The 21,334-nt window shown below is 36.5% G+C and overlaps 1 protein-coding gene across 9 annotated transcripts in view; it reads right to left on the bottom strand.

The window, feature by feature from the left end:
- The window catches only part of IRAG1 (inositol 1,4,5-triphosphate receptor associated 1), a 93,627-nt gene that overhangs the window by 8,037 nt on the left and 64,256 nt on the right, over window positions 1-21,334 (bottom strand). For all 9 annotated transcript variants that reach the window (XM_050975341.1, XM_018907934.3, XM_018907932.3 and 6 more), the window contains 13 exons: window positions 17,504-17,610; window positions 16,233-16,303; window positions 14,741-14,914; window positions 13,208-13,257; window positions 12,741-12,782; window positions 11,586-12,176; window positions 9,682-9,760; window positions 7,143-7,263; window positions 6,265-6,295; window positions 5,038-5,178; window positions 2,897-3,028; window positions 1,982-2,123; window positions 1,255-1,304 (listed from right to left, as the gene is read on the bottom strand). In XM_050975341.1, coding sequence (XP_050831298.1) covers window positions 1,255-1,304; window positions 1,982-2,123; window positions 2,897-3,028; window positions 5,038-5,178; window positions 6,265-6,295; window positions 7,143-7,263; window positions 9,682-9,760; window positions 11,586-12,176; window positions 12,741-12,782; window positions 13,208-13,257; window positions 14,741-14,914; window positions 16,233-16,303; window positions 17,504-17,610 — 1,731 coding nt within the window. The remainder of the gene's footprint in view (window positions 1-1,254; window positions 1,305-1,981; window positions 2,124-2,896; window positions 3,029-5,037; window positions 5,179-6,264; window positions 6,296-7,142; window positions 7,264-9,681; window positions 9,761-11,585; window positions 12,177-12,740; window positions 12,783-13,207; window positions 13,258-14,740; window positions 14,915-16,232; window positions 16,304-17,503; window positions 17,611-21,334) is intronic.

Genomic DNA, 21,334 nt, shown 5'->3' with positions numbered 1-21,334 from the left:
GCCAGTGTAAATCACACAACAGAAATGTTCTGAGTTAATATCATCAGCTCTTATCATAGGCCTTTATCTTTGATGAAAGCAGATGCATATTGATACTGGGGAAAGTGCCAGTGTCACAGTGACTGGAAATAATGAAGCCACACATGAAACTCTTATCTTGCTATGTCCCTATATACTGTACCCACTATGATACATTAATTACATGTAAACATGTAATTAATATGTTAGGAAGCAACATGCAACACTGCTTGTATTTCCCAAAGACTATAAAAATTCTTTCTTATGACAAACACATGCAAATTGTAACAATATATTCTAGCTCAAGTACGGATTATGTAAATTTTTGCTGTCATTTGGTAAGTAGCCAAATGCTTCATCCTATAAAATCTACGTAAAATCTATGCTCCCAGCTAAGTAAAAACATCAAAACACTTATAGCATCTAACAGCTTTGTTTTAGTGCATATCCAAACACTTCTAAGATTCTGCTCTTTAGACAACTTTACAGGAAAGGAGTGAATGCAGCTTTAGTGAATACTTAAGAGTCACTCATTGATTCTGGTTCTAGACAAAACCAACCATACCTGTTAATTAATAACAGTTTTATTTAATGTACTCCTGAAAAACTACTCTGGGAAGTCTGCAGCTACAGTAGGCACTCCATTCTAGTGTTTGGATTCTTTTTCTCCTCCTCCTTATTATTTGGACTTGCCCCTGTTAAATACAGTCTTTTTTTGAGACCTCTGCTTCAACCTATGGGGTTCTCATTCTGAAATCCCATCTTGCCCTCTGCATGCTTTGTGCTGTAATTCTTTACACCTAACACTCAGAGGTGGCAGGAATAAACTAAGCCTAAAGAATGACAACCCACTCAAATAAAAACATGAAAATAAACAGCAGAGTGAATATAATGCACCTGGTCACCAAATTCATAATGGTCACACTGGGACTCATGCCTCCCAAATCACTGGTTGTTTCAGCAAGCTTTGTGACAGAGTTATCTCCAACACTTGGAAGCTTTGCAGAAACAAACCACTAGAGTTTCACATCAGGCACTACCTGTATTGCATAAAGCCATACTAAGTCATGAATCCAAAATAGTAAAGTACATGCAATAAATTGCAGAAACGATATTGAGAATTTAACAGCACTCTTTGAGCACAGCCTAAAGAACTGAGAATAGACAAAGACTGAGTATATAGACAAAGAAATTTCACTTCATAAAATGTTCGTTTTCTTTATATTGCAGAAATACCTTTCCAACAGTGAGAGACATGGATCTAGATGAACGAGGAACCCCATCTTCTGCACAGGAACAAAGATAAAAACAGTCTTAGACTATGTGAGTATCTCTAAATAATATTAATAAAGCCCTTGCTTATATTTCAAACTCAGATACAGTATATTTACACAGGGTCTGTAAGTGACCACATATTTATTGTCATACAGTATTGTCATACAGCTGTCTTCTCAATTACACGTGCACAAGAATTTTGAAATAATTTCAAATAACCAAATCAATACTATTTTCACTGAATCAGGCAAAATTCCCACTATTGGCCTCCATATACAAGTTCTCACAAAGGAAAATCCTCATATTTCAGTTTCCAGCAAAGGAAAGAAGAGGTTGTAAAAAGAAAAAAGGGTTTTTAATAACAAAATTTTGCCTTCATCTGCCTCCATCTACCTAAAAGGCAGTTGCTTTAAAATTGTGCAGAGTACATGGATTTGCAAGAGGCCGTGAGAAAATATGATTGGACCTCATCAGAATTTGGTAAGTGATAGTGATTTCAAATTACTGTACTACAGCATAAAGTATGGCTCATATGAAACATCTTATTTCTGTAACTTTTGAAAATCTACTCCTGTAGATGCAAACTTCATGAAGAGGTTTCACAATATTTTGTTTTAAATCATTAATAGCACCAACATCTCTCTGAATTAGAGGCAAGACAGATCCTTAAATTTTTATTTTTCTTTACCAGATGCACCATAGGTTCTGCTAGAATTCTGATTGGCAAGTTTCTTGAACTCCATTAGTTCAGCATGATCCTTTTCATAGGTCCTTTTCAGATTTTCCACATACTGCATCATTACTTCTGTTGCCTTTGACATACGCTTCTCCTAAGGAAGAGAAGAAGGAAATATCAAAGTAACCTCTACACATCTCCAACAAATCATTTGCCTCCATATGTATGCTCCATGTCAGGGCTAAATCTGGAGCTGTTGTTCTTAAAGAAATATTGGTGGCTCCATGACTGAAAATTCCTAAGATAGTTAAAAGAAAATGCCAATTCATATGCATTTTACAGAATATAATACTTTATTTTGTCATATATTCAGACACCCTGCCTGTGTGTCTATCTGATTACTTATGCTGTATACCACATTTGTTTTCAAACCTTTAAAGGTCTTAGTCACTGGCATCACTCTGGTTACTTTAGAGGGCAGAGGGAACATTGTTAAATCTGGGAGGGTATTGATGTGTTCTTATTTATACTCACTCTGTTTTCGTACTCTTTGTAATTGACTGAGCTATTGCCAAAGGCAAGTGACTGAATTAGATGAGTTTTTCGACCCAGAAAAGTTTCCCTTTTTTTTCTTTAATATTTTTATTATCTGCTGCACTGATTTGAAATTAGTTTCTTGTGATGCATCTGTAGCTCTGAATAAAGTATATGCTGCCATTGTACAGATGTTAAATAGCTTAATGGGCACTCTTCTTCCATTGGAGTTCTATTTCCAGGCTCCAGGGGTATGTTACCTGACACTTCAACACATGTTTTAATCTGTCAAATGGCAAATGAAACTCAGAGGGTGAACACAGCCTCTAACCCAGGCTGGCAGAGAGTGCACCTGTGGATCCAGGATAGAGTTAAACACGGGGGTGCCCTCACCTGGCGAACGGCTCCGACCATCTCGGCGCGGCTCGAGAGCCTGGCAGCCAAACGCCGCAGCACCGCGATGTCCTCCAGGAGCTTCTGGTAGGCTTCCCTGTGCTCGTAGTGGTGCCACAGGTGAGCTGAAGACTGAAGCGAAAACACAGCAGCTCTATCAGCATGTTTTTAGTTCACATGGAGTGGCCAGAGCCCAAAATTGGGTAGAAATGTCCAGGCAGAACTCCTTACAAAGAGATTAGCCCCAGAGGGGTGCCAGCCCTGCCAGCTCCGAGTGCTGCTGCCCTGGTGCTTCACTGCAAGCTGCAGGAACACAGTTTGAGCAGTTAGGGAGGGCTCAGCACATTTGTGGTACTTCCCTTCTGAAATCTATAGTAACACATGCCCCACTACCTGTGAACTCTACAAATGCTAAGTTCATTTCAACTAGCACTTACATGATTGCTGAGGGACAAAGGACATTTTAATTTCTGGGCACAAGTATTAGGAAGGCCACATGTATTCTTTCAGTTCTATGATACTTCACTTATTTGGAAAATAAGACAGTCTCAAGAATTTCAATGCTACCTTGATAATAAATTGCAACCAAAATTTGACTGCAAGAACCAAAAAGAAATAAGGGAATATGTTTAGGAAAAATCATGCACAGAATTTCACAGTTTCCTTTTCTTTCTTGACAACTGTAACCTCTTTATTTTCTTCAAAACATAGAAAGTCATGTAGATAAGCTTTTTCTTGAAATTAGGTTTCAGAATAAAACATCAATTATCACAACACTGATTAAAAAAAAAAACAAAACAGAAAGACTGGTAAAACTGTCACTGAGCCATAAAATATGTGCCTGTCCTACAGAAATGAAGACAACCTCTCAATGAGATTGGAACAACTCTAGGTCTAGTATGACAGAGATTTTACAGAAGCCATCACTGCTTTTAATTGCTTCTTAGTTTATTCCATTGTCCAGAACAAAAGCTTTCAAAGGCAGGGCAGTTTCCACTTTGTTATAAAAAAGCTTGCAGAAGCCAGACTGTAGCATGTGAACTGCTTAAAGGAAGAAAATCCCAATCACATCTGTCCCATGCTGGCAACATGAACTTTGGTGCCTAATTAGAGACTCTTGACAGAAATACAAATCTAACAGACTTATTTCAGTCTGAAAACCCAGAGATTTAATAGGCTGTTTCTGCTTGCTCTTTACACAGGGAACAGAGGGAAAAGCAGCAAAATATTCTCAACTGTTTTTTACAGAAACAATAATTTAAAAATGGAGATTTGGAATTCCAGATCAAAAGATGTGATCACAATCTTTCTTTAATTGCATATCTTCTTACCTGATGATATTCTTGATAAAGTAAATGGGAGAATCATGCTCTCCTCACTATTCTCATAAGAATGGCAGCACCTCCTTGCAGTAATGCATGCTGAGTCTAAGGCTATTTCATTTATCAGCCTGGTGTGTAACCATCCCTCCCTCTATGCACAGAGACATGCACAGCACTTCAGTTGACACGTTGTAGCAATTTTTTGTCCTTCCAGTTAGAAAACCTAGAGAAAGCTGGCAGGAAGGACTCAAAACTACTGCTGCAAAGGAACATCAGGGACAGCTGGAATCAAAGTGTACTCAGGCCCAAAACCTGAGCCTGAGACTGAACCTGTTCCTTAAGCATTCCTTGCTGTTTCCTTTCACACACCATGCCTTCTAGTATCTGCAGTCAAGAGGCTTTTCAAGTTACAGATCTCAGAATTGAGGTTTCAAGTAAGTTTGCTATCTTTCATATCTCGACACTTCAAATTTACTGTTAAAGATCTTGCTCAGGAGAGGATGGATCAGTGCTCCAACTGCAGTTCTCAGTGCTCTTAGTTATCTCACTGGCTTATTTCAAGAACTGAACAGCAAATTCCTAGTATTCATTCTTGAAAATCCTGCCAGACCAGGGAAGCATCCCTTAGGCATTTCCAGCAATGCAGGCCCACTCTGGCAGAATATACCCTCTCTCAGAGTAGTAGGCAGCTCATGGCAAGAAGTCTGAGCAGGAGAAAATGAAGTTTTGGGGCTGAATTTACAAGTCAAACACATTTGTGATGTTTGGGCACTTTCAGGTACACTAAGTTCAGGAAAAGAATTCCCACTGTTTTCTTACCGTAATGGCTGCTTTAAAGTTTTCCAGTTCCTTCTCAGCATTCTCTTCAGTAAGATTTCTCTCTCTCTCTGCCTGCTGAATTCTAGATTCCAATGTATAACTATCATTTCTAAAGGCCAAGGAGAGTTGTACAAATACATTCTGTTTGGATTAAAAAAGGCATTTTCCAATAAGTCTCTCAGTAATATAATTTTCAATAACAACTTATGAATCAGGCACGTGCTTAACAGGCTTTGCTGCTTAAATAAGTATTGCAACAGAAAATTGAAAGTATTTTTAAATTTGTTTTCTTTGAAAAAACCCTTCTATTTATTCCACTGAAATAGGAATAATAAATGTGTTGCTGCCTCTTTTCCTGGATGTTTTTCTGGGAGCTCTGTAGGGCAGAGACAAAATGAAGGAAGCAGCCTACCAGAAGCACCAGAATCACAATGGATCTGTTTTCTAGCTGGACTTCCTCCAAGGGTCCCCAAGGTTTTTAAACAGATAGTCTGTGCAGAGGAAGTCCAGGGAGGAGCTCACCATGAGCATTGTTTTACCTAAGGGATAAACACCTACCCCTGAAGCCAGCAAAAGATTAAGTGCTAACATTTGTATTCTCTTGCACCCTGCTTTTAAAGATTATTTCATTTTTTACCAGAGTTTACTAATTTCTTAGGATCAATATTTTGCAAAGCACAAGGCACCAACAGCTCCAGTAGATTGCAGTGTTGTAAAAAAAGATCTTTTTCTTGACTGGTATGGGATTTAAAAAAATACAAGAAACAAATGCTACAAGCTAAAGAGAGACCTGCAAACAAAATTATTGGCTTGAACTGAGAAAGCAAAAATTATTTAAACTAACAGCAGGATATTATTAACAAATGCCCCAAAGCTCATATTAGCTAATAAAAATGCAATTTAAATTGCTGAGTTTCTGGTCTTGTTTAATCTCAAATTTTTTTTACTACTTTAGAATATTAAAACTATTTCCAAAGTGAATTCATATTTTATTATGAACAGCACAAATGTTTTGCTTATTCCTACTCTGTTTTTTTACAATTTATATTGCTCATATTTTACAAAGTTGTTATCTTGATGGAGTTCAATGTGTTTGGTTATTGGTTTTTTTAAATGAAAAACATAATAATGGGGAAAAATCACCCCATTAGCTCATTCTAATAACCATACTTTGACTTAAAATAATAACTTAAAATTGGAATATGTCTAAAATAATAGCATACTTACCTCAACTTCTTTTTCAGTGAGTGCTGGGGAGCTAGAAACAAAAGTCAAAAAATTCCCATTTTAATGAGTTTTTTCTCTAAAAAAAAAAGATATTCTAATACTTAATTGAACAACAAAATTATGTTTGAGTTTCCAGAGTTTTCCACTACTTTCCTGTATTGATTATAATCAAGCAATGGTCTCTCAGAAGTTCTTCACCTCATGCATTCATTTATATAAAATAATGTATATAACAATTCCTTCACCAAAAATCTTAAATATTTATTTCATCTGGACAGAGAATCCTTATTGACAGTTCAGAAAACTGAAGGCTCTGGTGTTTTTGGTACATAACCATGTGGCTGAATGGAGGAATCATTTTTGGCTAAATAAGTTTGGGATTGATTTAATGTCTCAGAAAGTCCAAAACAGTGAATTCACAAGTGAGTCCTTCAACTATGTTTGCAAAATAAACTCAGCTTCCCTAAAAAATTGTCACCTGCAGAAAAACTGCAGAACTCTTGCATATCCAAATTCTACCATTGGAAAGCATCATCTGGCCTGATTATTTTCATGGGGGTGAGAAATAATATTTTCAATATGAGTACATATCTGCAGCAGCAGTCCTGGAAACCAGGTGTGGAAAAATCTGTATAAAAATCTACTTGTAGCATGCAATTAAGGTTTAAGACTTTCTAGGTAGACCTCTCAAAGTAATTGTAAAAGTTGGCCAGTTACTGGAAGCTGGTGCATTCCCCAGAATTTCTCAGTAAATCTGTGTTGCACATTTTAAGATGCAACAATTTATCTCCCTATGAATGGAGGGAAGGGAAGCTGGCTGGAGAGCATCAGTGTGCCTCCTCCTGGATGATGTGTTTGCACTTCTAAGGAGCCTTTACCTTCCTGGAAGTGATTTGTGCACTCGCAGTTTTCGCAGCAACACATCAGGAATGCTGGGCGTGACATCAGAGCTGCTCTTTGGCTCTTCCTCTTCAGTGGGGGAAGGGAGAGGTGAAGGGCCTAAAGACATTTTCAGATTTAAAAAAATTATGTTACTTGAAAAGTCACACATTCTTTTCTGGAATATTTTAGCTGAGATTTGTAATAGAATACTGTCATTTTCTAAGGCTTTAAAGGCCACCTGCCAAGATGAAGTGTGTTGTAATGTACCATACTACAGATTTTGTACACCATTTATTGTTATAAATTACATCAGGTACCTGTTTGCACTGTATGTCAATTGGAACAGGATATAAAGGTTATACTTACATTCTCTGATTCTGTCACTTGCATAACGACCAAAACATGACTAATATTTTCTTTCATAATTCATGTTACTTAGCTTCTGTATTTTCATTTTATTTAATTTCACATATATTAGTTCCCTTATCTCCTTCTGTCTCACCAGAATTTCATGAAGGACTCTCTTGTAGGAAAGGCAGATTCCCCAGCCTGAATCCCAGACTTGGGAAGGAATCTTTGAACAGTTCTCCTGTTCATAAGTTTATCAGAAGGATTCTTAGACGTGCCATGTAATTAGTGTGTAAATCTGGAGAGCATTAACATGAAAGATGGAACAGAAGGGGAGATTCTTTCCAGCTATATTTTAGTTCTTTGCATTTGCTATATATTAAAAAAATCCAGTATTTACTTCAGAACAGTCACATGTATGCCCATAAAATCCAGCCTGATACCACAGTGTCTCCAGAATTATTGCATTCCACTTATCTAGTGTAGATGCAAAGTTGTGTTTACTCAGATGGTGACAGTGACTTGTCATTGATAAAAAACATGATGGAGACAGTACATTGGATTCATAACTGTAATAATAATGTATCTGACTATTTCCTATTGTTTAAGCAAAATAACCACAACAGTTGAAAAGGTGGCTTCTATGACAATGTAAGGAAGTAGGTCTCCCTAACAAATTAACTAAGAATTTGACCCCTTGCTTGTTTTCCCCACTGAGGATAAGGAGTTGACCCTTAATGTTCTGGCTACCATTTAGAGAACTTGCTGGACTAGAAAAAGCTTGTGATACTCATGAAATCCATGTTGAGAAGCTGGATAAAATAATGCTTATCTTATTCACAATGTTTTCCTCAAGACTTCCAAACCTGCCAAAATTACATAGCAGGCTGGTAAAATGGCAACTATTTTATAGTTTCAAACAGAGCCTGCTAAATAATTTTGGGGAAATTATACATTAACAGAGTGAAAGGAATATTATCATCGTATCTAAGAACTCAAAGATATAATCACTAAATATAGAGGACAAGAAGCCTTTTTCATCTTTATTCTTTCACACTGAAAATGAGTCCATTTCCAGGCATAACATGAAATGTAGTACCCCAACCATCTCTAAGTGTAACAGGAATTTTAAGGCTCATGAGCTAGTCCCAGTGCAAATGCATGAATTAGCAAAATGTACAGTATTAAAAAAAATTGAAATTTTCTTTGGATTAAGTCTTGGACAATCAGTTTCAGCTCCTTTCATAATAACCATCTTCATTTCAGTTCTGAACAAGTTCTGAATTAACTACTTCCAAACAAATATATAGTTTTGGGTTAAATATCTTAGATTGATATATTTTGTTTAAATATTTTAGCTAAGCACTACTGCTATTTAGTTCTTCCACATGTTCAGTTATTCTTTGGTTCATATCTTTGCTCTTTATTCTGAATCTTTTTTGGTGCAGCTACAGGCATCAAATCTTTTTTGCTTGTGTTAGATTGGAGCAAACATTTGGTGTCAGATTTCTTTTTCCTTGTTTATGTAGAGTTTTAAGCCTTTTCCTTAAAGAAGCCTTTTCCTTTATTTTTCCTTTAAAATCACAGAAATGGAGGTTAAAAAATTCCACTTATTGTAAGGCATATTTTTCCAACCCTTCAAACACCTTTATGACTCTTTTCTGTCCTTACATTTTCTCATTCACATTGACATGGAAATGTGGACCAGAAGTGAAAATTCCATTTCAGTACTTGCCACATATATACTAAAATAATAATAATAATAAAAAGGAATAAAGCATCCCATCTCTTATTTATACTCCCAGGGATCATATTCACCCTTATGACCAAAATACCTTGCAGAAGTTGCAGCCATTTAATCCATCACTGCTGAAATGTTTTTGCAGAAAGTTACTGAAACTTCAGTCCTACAACTATTAGCTACAAGCCAGACTCCATTCCACATGTGCATCTTTTCCCTTGGTTATAATAATATCTACAGTATTTTCTTGGTTCAAATCATCAAGAAAGTGAGATACTTTCCATTATTGGTCTCTCTTGTACATCATTTATTACTGTCCTCCATGACTGCTTCAACTATTATTGCAACTGAAGATTTTAAGGCTTTTTCTCCTCATCCCCACATAATAGTCAGTTATGAAAATCAGCATATAACAAACATTCTTTCCAGTTTTTATGATACTGCACCTTTTTCCTGTTCCACTGCTTCACTAAGTTCAGGAAGTTTAAGTCCAACTAAATTTTGATTTCTCATCAAAATATGCTCCTGTGAAGAGATACAACAATATATCTAAATAACTAAACTACAAATCTCAATTTAAATGTTCCTGCCACATGATCAGTAAATAAAACAATTACTTTAGTTAATAAATATAATAGAGATATTTGCATTAGATTACAGTCAGATGCGACAGAACAGGATACTCAAATTCACACACACTCTAGAATAGTACATATTTCAATTTTCATACAGGCATTATTTAGAAAAATTCCTGGTCATGCAAACAAAGATTAATTAAATGTGCCCCTTATTCAGGTAGATATGTAGAGTTTTGGTGAGAGAGAGCTTTAGTAACTGAAAATAAAACAAGCAATTTTCATATAGCCACAGTAATAACTAAGTATCCCAGATAAGAGGAGAAATGCAGAAAGTCCTACATATGAGACTTTGCCACTTTGACTAAGACCAGAGCTTGGGATGCTCCATTGTTAGAGTGTTCTGCCTCTATTCCTTACAGGTAGGGAAAAATGCACTCTCAAGGATTAAACCTTGTTGTCTTATTTCTCTTTTTATCATCTCCTCATTTTCTTTCATATTCTCACATGTTTAAATTCACAAACACCTGTTTTTGTTTATGAGTAGGCAATTCCTACTGGAGACAGAGCTTAAATCTTGCCTAACTGGAATTATAGATCATGTTGCAAAATTTTTTAATTCTCCTATTTGTGCTTAGCAGCTTCTAGGTCATTCAAAATTATAGAATTAAAGAATTGTAGAATGGCTTGGGTTGAAAGGGACCTTGAAAATCAACTGGTTACAAACCCCCTGCCATGGGCAGAGTCACCTTTCACAACGCCAGGCTGCTCCAAGCCCCATCCAGCCTGGCCTTGGACACTGCCAGGGATGGGGGCATCCACAGCTGCTCTGGACAGCCTGTGCCAGTGCCTCACAAACCTCACAGGGAAGAATTTCTCCTGTAATTATATGGCCCAAGGGTCCCTATAATCAAAACTTCCAGTACATACACACTAAGAATGTGTGTGTTATATCAACAGGAAGAGATGAATAATGAAGCTGCCATTCCCAAATAATACAATGGGAATGAATTAACCAAAGTGCAGAATTGAGGTCCTCACCTGTCAGCCTTATATTCATCTTAAAATATTAACTACTGGGGGTTAAGGAAAATATCCTTATTAGGCTGTTCAGGAAAGTACTTGCTGGTTTGTTTGTTTTTTTTTTTTTTCTTTCAAAAGCCATTATTAGCAATAGAGACATGTTCACTGCTTTCTTTTGGTGGTTTATCATTTAATGTAATTTCTGCTTTTTTCCCTAGGATTTAATTACTTACCATTTAGGAATTTATTTAACAACAGATTACTCATTTAGAAGCTGACAGATGTGCAGCAGGTTATAATTAGGAACTGTAAAATCTGGACATGCTCTACTTGCCCTTGCTGTCAGAGATGCCCAGTTCTACAGCTCTGAACACTTTGAGACATTTTCTGAGACAGTTCAATAATTAGCTAATCATTACAAACCCATTTCCTGTCCTCTGAGATCTTGCAAATGTAAACATGCAAGAGGAGCACATGCATAAGTACACATTGAGGTACCACTGCACTTGATGAATACCTGAGGAGAACTAAGAAATAGAGTAATTCCATGGAATTTACTTACAGGTTACCATTTAGTAAAGGAAAGGAAAGGAAAAACAAGATACAATTGTGTGTTGTTTATGCTGAAACTGTTTCCCATTTTATCACTGTATGTTTCTTGAAGGGATAAAAATAATACTAAACATGTTGAAAGTTTAGTAGGGTATGAAAATTACTTTTTATAACTTGATACAGCTGATGACAGGACTTACCTCTCTGAGCTTTGTCAGCTTCTGCATTCGAACAGGCTGAACTTGGATTTGAAGGTCTTTGAATGCTTTTAACTGATTGCTGGATTTATTACCAAGAAAGCTTTTATCTTCCTCAGATGGCAATTTTAAAGGGGTTTTCTCTTTCTGTCCAGGCTCCAAGCTATCCCAGGACACAGCCCGTAATAGAGGAGGACGCAGTCCGCACAGTTTAAATTCTGGCTTACATGGGACTTTATAGTCCCTCATTTCTGGAACAGGAATTTTTAGCTTTGAGTCCATATTTCCTATTCCTGGTCCTGGTAGATGGGTTCTTAAAGGAACATCAATTTCTTTCCCTTTCTTGAGGAATGATTTTCCAAGTTCATTTTCACAAACATTCACGCAAGTATTAAGAGACATTCTGCCACCATCACCAGCTGAAGGGGAGAATTTAGGTAAAGTATCCATATTTTTACATGGATCAAAGTTTTCCTTTTGGTCTGAGAGCTTCTCTTTGGAGTTCTCAAAGCCAGCAGAACGAGGAACCAACCTTCCCTGAGAAATCTTTCTTTGATCATTCTGCCTTCGATCAATTAATCCTTTTGCAGCATTCTGAAAGTACAGGGACACACATGAAACAGAGAATCAAGTCCAGATTCCTCTTTTCCCCTGCCCAAGGACAGATTTTCATTGTAAAAAACCATTTCCTTTTCAGTGACATTTGCTTTTGAATATGGGCTGTTGACAAAAGAAATAATTCTTTAAAGGCACTTAAAGAATATTGAATTTGGAATCTCCTCTCTGAACTTTTGAGTTAACCTCTCCCATTCCAGAGTCTATCACATAAATCCTCCTAAAGCCAAGCTCCTCAGCATGCCAATGTCATGGAAAATCACTGACATACCAAAATGGCTATAGTAGACATTTTTACTTTGAAGTTATTTAGTATATTGATTTCAGTTGAGCTAGAGCAGGGTGCATGATAGGATGAAGAGATCAAGTGGTAAGCCCACTGTCCTACACTTCTTTTGCAGGTGCTTCATAATTTCTTAAAACATTGTAATTTTCTTTTCACACAGTGAACAATCGTTCAGTATTTTTAGTCCCATCTATAAATCACATGTATGCTAAGACAAACCAGCAGACTTTGTTCAGCTCTCAATGTGAATCACTTACCTCTGCAGTTTGCCTGTCATCCTCTTTCACAATTCTGTTATTCTAGTAAAAAAAAAATTGAAAAAACTGCTTAAAAGGTTCTGTTTCACACCTATGCTACAGACATTAGTTGAAGATATTAACGGCTGAACTTTGAATCTCATAATTTTTTACATTGCTTGTTGTGCTTATTTATTAAATAACTACAGGGATTAGCTTTTTCATAAATTAGGGTTATATTGCATCTTTTTCTATTTTCTACACTTAACAGATCTTCATGATCTTTCAGGTCTTGTTACTTCATAGATTTCTGTCTTCAGACTAAATACTTATTTATTCCTTGCTGTACAGAGAAAGTACCAATAATCCAATTTTGGTCTCTAAAATGGTATTCCAAACATAAAATTTTTATCAGGGACTAAAAGGACAGCATATTATAATAGAGTACTGTAATAACCAAGTTGTTGCACAGACTATTCAGCTCTTACCTGCCCTGGAGATATTGACTCAATGCTAGTGGTTGTGCATGCATCAGACCCTGAAAGATACACATATAATAAGGGCATATCCTGATATTTTGCTCAAAAGTTTTACTACTACAGCATTACCAAACCCATATGTGCACAGTTTCTAATAATACATGAAGGACAAAAATTCAATTGTCAAAAATACTATTAAAATGGGAAAAAAAAAATCAAACACATAGCAAATGAAACATCATTAAAGCCTCTCAAAACTCTGTATTGACAAAATTTAGAAAATAGAACATGTGAACTTGCAACACCACAGGAATAAATATATAATAAAATATGTGTATGCAAAAATATATTTTGTATTCATTCAGAGCTTTATCATATTCAGGACTAGATGCTTAAGTTTACTCTTCTCAAAAAATACTAAACAAATACTTTTTTTATGAGCTTTTATAAGTTAAAGTTTGAGCCTGCAAATGATTGGATTTGATGATCTTAGAGGTCTTTTTCTCCCTTAATGATTCATGATCATTTTACCTGATGGAAGTGAAAGAGAGAGTTGCTCTGAGATGCTATGGGTGCAACTTTAGGACTAAGAGTAGGGGAAACTGCTTCATTAGAACAAAGACATATACAAAATGAAAAGGTAATTTTACTTTCTAGGCTTGTACCTTCTGTATTTTTAGAATTCAGATGAGATTTAAACATCGATACCATAGTCATGTGTTCGTCCAGAATCTGACAAGTCATTTTAATTGCCAAGGTGTACTTGGCAATTAGGAGTTTAGAGCATGTTTCATGTCTTATACTTGTCAAAAATTGATAAATTTCTATTGATACAGGGAATACTTGTTCTCCTCAGTCTTCTGATACTGTAAGCACTGAGGGGAGACAGCACAAGAGAAGATTCATGAGGAATTTAGGAAAAAAAGAGGTGATATATAGTTGTGAGGGTTTTTTTCCCTCCAGAGAGTGTCAGGCCAATTGTAAGAAAGAATTTTGTTTGAAATGGCATTTCAAAGCAAAATGAAAGACCTATTTCATGGTTAAATGGCATTTTGTTCCAGTTTTAAAACACTTCAAATAAAAGGAAAAATAATTTCAATTGACATTGTAGAAGAAAACATTTTATTCTGCTGTTGTTAAAGGAGGATCTGGTCCATTTACCTTAGTTTATGGCTAAGTTCAGAATAAGAGGCTGTGTAATTGTGTCTGGAGGGGATGCTTTTTCAGCAGGATGAATTCTAGTCACCAGAATTTCATTTAAACAACAATTTGTGACAATTTTTCACTTTTCAATAGAAATATTTCATGCCTCCTTGTTACACTGTTTGCAGTGTAACTTTACACCATTTACCCTGACACATCTGGGTACATGGAAGGGTCATTTCTGTTTTAGGTGGAACCTGGTGGAGGACATGAGGGATTCTGGCCTTCAAATTAACCAAGTATATGGCAACAGCAGCAATGTATAGATTACAGGAGATGTTTGCCTTTAGAGATGTTTGAAGGAGCACATAAAATCTGGCTTTCAGGATCTGCCCCTACCTGTGGGTGACTCTGAGAGGCTGCTTCTTGACTTTCTGCCTCTGCGTGTTAGGAACCTCTCACTCACTTTCTTTGCTTCTTCTAACAATTCAAGGTTCTTCTTTTTGTCTTCCTCTGATATTTTGACATCTGGTAGCGGATCATTCACCAGATCAATCACATGACCACTATTGTCTGTGTAGAAAATATCAGAATTAGAGCTGGGCCTTCCATTTCCAGGTATATTGTGGCATGTGAGAGTAACAAGTTCAAAACAAACCTGTAAATTTACACCTATAAATTTAGCTTTGAGCTTGCAGGGAACAAAAAATTGCTCATTTCTTATGTTGTTACAATCTCAAGTTTAGAGCAAGTCATCAAAACCACAGGTAATCCACTAAGATTAATTCACTGTGATAAATATTTTCCAAATATGTGAAGGTGGCTTTTCCAGCTATGTCTCCAATGCAGTTTTTCTCATTTCTAAATAAAAGCACCATCTCAACTAGGAGTAATGGCAATTCTGTTGTAGCCTGAGCTTCTTCATTGAATTTTCATGTTCAGTTTTTCAAGGCTAAGAACCCACAAACTCAGCCAGCAAGGATTTATGCACAATAGCTTTAACAATTAATTTAACACTTCATTAATCTGTGGCATTTAAATTGGTTAAAAACACTAAATTTTGAGCACCAATTTTTACAATTCTCCAGCCTATGATGCAGCAAAGAAGGCAGGCAGTTGTCAGAAAGGCCCTTTCCATGTGAGCCAGTATAAATTGCTTTTATGAGCATCTAAAGAACAGCTTGGATGAGGGGGAGGAAAGTCATCAGGTAATATGAGAAAAATATTTTAAAAATTGACTAGAGCCATTACAGAACTATCATGTTTTCAGAAAAGCTAAGGATGTAAGCAAGCAGCAAAAACTCAAGGGTTTTTTGTTTGTGGGCATGGAGTTGTTTCACTACTGGTTTTTGATTGATTTTTTGAGGGGGAGGGAGAAGTCCTTTGGCTTTTATTTCCTTAAATTTAGTTCAATTTTCAAGGATGCCAAAAATCATACTTAGAGATTGAATATTCTAAAGCAATCTATTTTTGGTGAAATATCTGTTTTGGTTTAAACTCAGATTTGTGTGTTGGAAGTTTGAGAGACAGACCTCCCATGATACTTTCCCTGTGCCAACTAAAGAGAAGCTCATGAGTAACAAAACCAGTATTTGTATTATACAAGAAATAAAGCATGCATATGTTGAGCCTTCTAAAGATGTTAAGCTAATGCACCAATTAACAACTTTCTGAAAGTAACAATGTGTGTATTCCCCTAAACTGGTCTGCATGCAGTCCACTTATAAACTCATGATCACAAATCAACATCCCAGCAGTATTCCCTGTGCATGCATTACACAGTGTGCACAGAGAACTGTGGTCAATACAGTCAGGCTCTCTATATAGGATTTCATTGCATGTCACATTTTCTGAGCATATATCCTGGCTGAAATGAATGATGGCTTCTTACCAACAGAAGTCAGCGAACTTGTTGAATTCCTGGTGGCACGGTTAGAATGTCTTCTATGAGGACTCCGAGGCCTAGAGAGAAAAGTGAACAAAAAAAATTATGGAGTATGGCATCAAAAAGAGGTCCTAATTACCTATTAAAATTTAATATTAAAAAGAAAGCCCCTTGATTTAAAAATGAAGACAAAAAGCATTTATTGCAGTTCTTCTCACCTTCCAACAGCAGGAAAATGGAGGAGATTGTGGAAAGAAGGAAAACTGCAGAAATCGATCTGACAAAGGAGTTCTAAAATTTGCTATTAATCTCCTCCACTGTGAACCTGATTTCTCAGAAAAAAACCCTCTACATTTCTTTAGATTATTACCATGACTTAAAAATCGTGTAAGAATGGTATATAGCAAAAAACCTCCACAAAACTAAAAGCAAACAAACAAAAAAACCCACCCAAAAAACCCACAAAAAAACAACCACCAACAAAAATATCCAAAAAACTTAGTCTTTCTGAAATGTTATTGCTTCTTAAGCTAAATTTTATGACTAAAATAATTCCTCAAGCATTGACACTTCCATAGGATTTTTCTAAACTGCAAACCAGGTAAAAGTCTCAAGCAACTGCAGAAATGTAAATACTGATCCTGCAAATAATTCTGCTTTTGATGGGCTGCATATAAATTCTGACTCTAAACTAATTCTGTAGTTTGGAGAAGCACACTTTTAAAAATACAAACAAATTATATATTTACAAAATATATTTTTGATAGGTTTTCTCCCCCTATTTTAAGTTTAGTGGCAGGTCAATAGAATTAAAAAGCCCAGGTCAGGAAGCATGCTGTATCAGAGCAAATAGAATAACCCTAATTCAATTGAAGACTGAATTGAAGTTTTCAAACTGGATTACTGTTTCTCTTCAATGACTTACTTTCACATATGCTTAACCTCAAGGTGGTATTCTTGTCCCATCCATGTGAACAGGCCCAAAACTTCTTCAAACCCATTGTATTACAGTGGTCAAACTAGATATTTAAGTTGTCCAACTCAGTGAGTGGGGGTTGCCAGGCTCAGTATTCTGTGTAACTCTACTCTTTTAGTCTCAATTATATTCCTGTTCTTCCACCCTGCATCCCAAACACCATTCTCAAAATGCAAAGGCAATATAACCAAATCACAGAGATACAGCATTAATAATTTCACACAACATATTTTTCAGAGCAATGTTTTAAAAACACAGCCCCTGAAATTTATGGATGGATTGGTAATGTATTATACAGTACCTGTTAACCAGATTTCTATCAATTTCTACATCTGGAGTGACAGCATTCTCTGGAAGAACAATAGAAGGTGTGCTGCAGGGAACTGTTGTCCCTTCAACAGTTGTGTCCTGAATGGTGTGTGACAAATAAAAAATATAGTTAAACAGAAATTCAAATCAGTGAACATTGACTCTCTGTGTGGAAAACAATGTGTATTTCTCAATTTACCTAAAAAAAGAAAAAGTAATTGAAATCAGATATAATTAGCTGTAATTTGACAAAAGAAATGTGAATTAGAGGCCTATACTTAAATTACTCAAAAGACATGATGGAATATCTGTTTTCTTTAAAAAATTTTAATGCATGCAAGCTAAATTCAATAAGCATGGAGCTAATGAGAAAGCTTTAAAAAGGCAGACAGACTGATTTTACACACAGCAAACCATTCCTCTAGTAAAGTACGTGTCCAAGAGTTTGGTGAATTTATGAGCTGAATGCAAGAGTGAAAAGCAGCTCTGTATAACAGGGCCAAATTAAGCACACAAACCCTCCAAATGATAGTAATGTATAAAGAAAGTTTGAATAAACACAGTTTTAAGTGTACACTTGATACCCAAAACCCCAGAAAATAATTTAAAGTTATCTTGTTAAGAGCTCCACATGGTTTTCCCTCAAATTTCTTGGAAACATATATTTTTAAAATGTAATTTAAACATTTAATAAAATATCATTTTTAAGTGGTAAAAGAAACTGGCAAGCTAGTACTGAATATTAATATGTGCTTGCCTGCTTAAATATGAGACCTTGCCTCAAGAAATTAATCTCACACTTTCTGTATAATTATACCATTCAGCTGAAGAAAAGGAATCCATTTCCTGTGAGATATCACAAGTGGAGATCCATCAAGTTGGCATAAATTAACGTGGATGTCTCATATGTGGTAAGAAAATTATTACTTCTACCCCAAGCACTGCATTCAGATTAAAACCAGAAAATAGCTGAAGGGAAAGCTTCCCAGCAGTGGCAGTGGACTGCTGTCAAGTGACTTGTAAAATTTAAAGAATAATTTGTAAATTCTCAAATCCTAATTGCTTCTGCTAGGCACTGATATATATGAGAGTTTTGTTTTAGCTTGTTATTTGAAGTCTACAATTTTCTTGAAACTACATCCTGAAGCTTCACAAGAAATTTGTAAGGCAGGTAAGAAAAAGCTGTTGCAAGAGCACTAATTTATTAACAGAATTAACAGAATGAAGCATGTAATGAGTCACAGTTTAGCAAGTCAGGTTTAGACTCTGGAAGTGTTCCAGGCCAGGTTGGGTGGAGCTCTGAGCTACCTGGTCTAGTGGAAGGTATCCCTGTCCACAACAGAGCAGCTGGAGCTGGATGACCTTAAAGGTCCCTTCCATCCCAAACTATTCCATTCCATAAGGAAGCTGACTCTTACTTGACTGCTAATTTCTGTCATTTACCATAGAACTCCTTGAAACATCTCTCCCAGTGCTGCATTTTACTTTTGTTGAAATCATGTATTTCCTGATCAAGTCAAAGGATTCTAGAAGTACTTGGAAAATAGGATAATATGACACACATAGCATAACACTTCTACCTCTGAAAGGCAATGAAATATGCCTTGATTCTGACATCTGAGTTAGGATTCTTGATTCTACCATAAATAGTATTTTTTTTACTAAAATAAATTTTTTAAAAACAGCTCCACACTTCCATACTCATAATTTTCCCATGAATTTCCTTGTCAAGTTTACTTTGTCAGTCACAGGAGAGCAGGATGGGGAACATACCAAGAAAACACTGTGAAGATTTAAATTTAGGAAAAATACCCTTGTAATTCTGAAAATGTTAGAATCCCAAAGCATGTGTGATTCAAATGTACAAGTGACATTTTATGACAACAGCTTGAAAGCAATTTCTAGTAATATCCTTGAAAATGTTAAAAAGTAACAATATATTTTGTCAATGACAAAACTCAGGTGACTCCCCTGTTTGAAGGGCAAAGCAGCTGAATGCACATGCACAGTGTTTGTATTCATCTCATGACTGCCAGAAATTAAAAACTTCTGAATGATGTAACAGCCTCAAAGTCACTCAAGCCCATTTTAGGACTCTAAAAACAGCTTAAAAAAAAAAAAAAAAAAAAAAAAAAAAAAGAGAGAGAGAGAGTTTGCAGTCAAGGCTAGCTCAGGTCAGGTAGAAAACATTAATCCTGGTCAGCAGCTAAAGGAGTTCAGCATGTACACAAGTGAAACCTCATGGCCCCTGTTGTGCAAACCTGCATTGTCCAGGAGAGGGGCAGAAAGAGCCAGAGCAGGAAGCTCTTTGCAGGGCCAGCTGGCTCCAATCAAAAGGAGTTGTTACAGACTGAGGAGTGCTCAGGCTGCTCTACACAGGCCTTGGAAGAGAAGTTTAACAGGAAGCTTAAGCTGACTCACAACAGTGCAGTGTTGTACAACTGCACAGAGATGTCACAGAAGATTTCTGTCACCTTCTTATTTGTGTGCCTTTAACTCTGCTCCTTTGGGTGCTTCCAGACCCATCTGCTCCTCAACTATTCCCAGCAGTTGCCTCATCTCCTACTACCAATCATTCCCTGCTACTCAAATCTTTGCTGCCTTTTTGTCCAAAGCCCTCCTCCCCCAAAAAATTAGGGTAAAACTGATGCCATCTCTGTGGCTCAGGTGGGAACTGCTCCACAAGGATGACCAGGAGCCATCCAGACTTGCAGGGAGACATGTGGAGGGCTGAGAGGGTGGCACAGGCAGTTTGGTCCATAACAGAACAGCCACAAAGATCAGGGATGGAAGTAGAACCTCCAGACACTTGGCTGTTAAGTACTATCAGGCCCTCACTAAGCATACAGAGAATATGCTTTTGAAGTGTTTAATCCAGACAAATTCAGATGATTTTTACATTAATGGGATGGTGAGTGGAGAAGGAATACAAGGATACTCTGCTGAAAGACCTAACACGCCAGGCAGTCAGGTGACAGAGCTTTACTGTATAACACCTCAATTTTTTAAAGCACTGGGGGAAAAAAACAAAAAACCAAAAAAAGGGGAAACAGAAAATCCTCTGCAACTTGGCCATATTCTTAGATACTAATTAAAAATCTAAACTGAACTTCAGAAAAACACAGGCTGTATTAAGAAATACTGAAATGAAAACCCACATTTGTTTTCTCAAAATTAATTTGAGACATAGAACCCAGGTCTTCCCATCATGCAAAAGCATGATGATACTTGAAGCATGCAGAAGGCTACATGGGATGTAAGGTTCATTTTCTTTTTGTCAGAACTGTTTTGCAATCTGTGTGCATTTGGGCCTGCAGGGAAAAGGTGTGGAAGAATCTCCTGAAAGAGAGCAAGGAAGGTGATAGACACCAGACAGCATTCTAGATGAGATGAAATTCCAGACTTGGAAAATTTTGTTGAATGGCAGAAAACAAATTCACCAGCTTTTAGCTCCTTCTGATGCCCTCTCCTTGCCTGCAAGCCCTTATCTCACAATAAGCTGTTTTACTTAAAGTGATTTACAGTCATGCTGTAGAACTTGACTTGCAGCGGGAGCCAAGAGTGACAACAGCTATGAACAAGACCAAATTTTCACTACATTGGCTAGTGGCAAACCTTAAGTAGGCTTATAAGCAGTGTGTTGGTTAAAATCACTCCACTTCAATTTTGTGCCTGAAAAATAATCACTTATCTAAAATGAAGCATTTTACACAGTGACCTGATTCATGAACTATCACATTACCACAGTTCATTTAATACCTATGTCTAAAAGGCCTGGAAAATGTATTAAAAATTTAATGCTTTTATATTAGGAGGTTGGAAA

This window comes from Serinus canaria, chromosome 5 (genome assembly GCF_022539315.1).
Source record: "Serinus canaria isolate serCan28SL12 chromosome 5, serCan2020, whole genome shotgun sequence".
In the NCBI taxonomy this organism is placed as follows: Eukaryota; Metazoa; Chordata; class Aves; order Passeriformes; family Fringillidae; genus Serinus; species Serinus canaria.
Note: the sequence above shows the minus strand (reverse complement) of the source record. Positions and strands in the feature narration are given on the sequence as shown.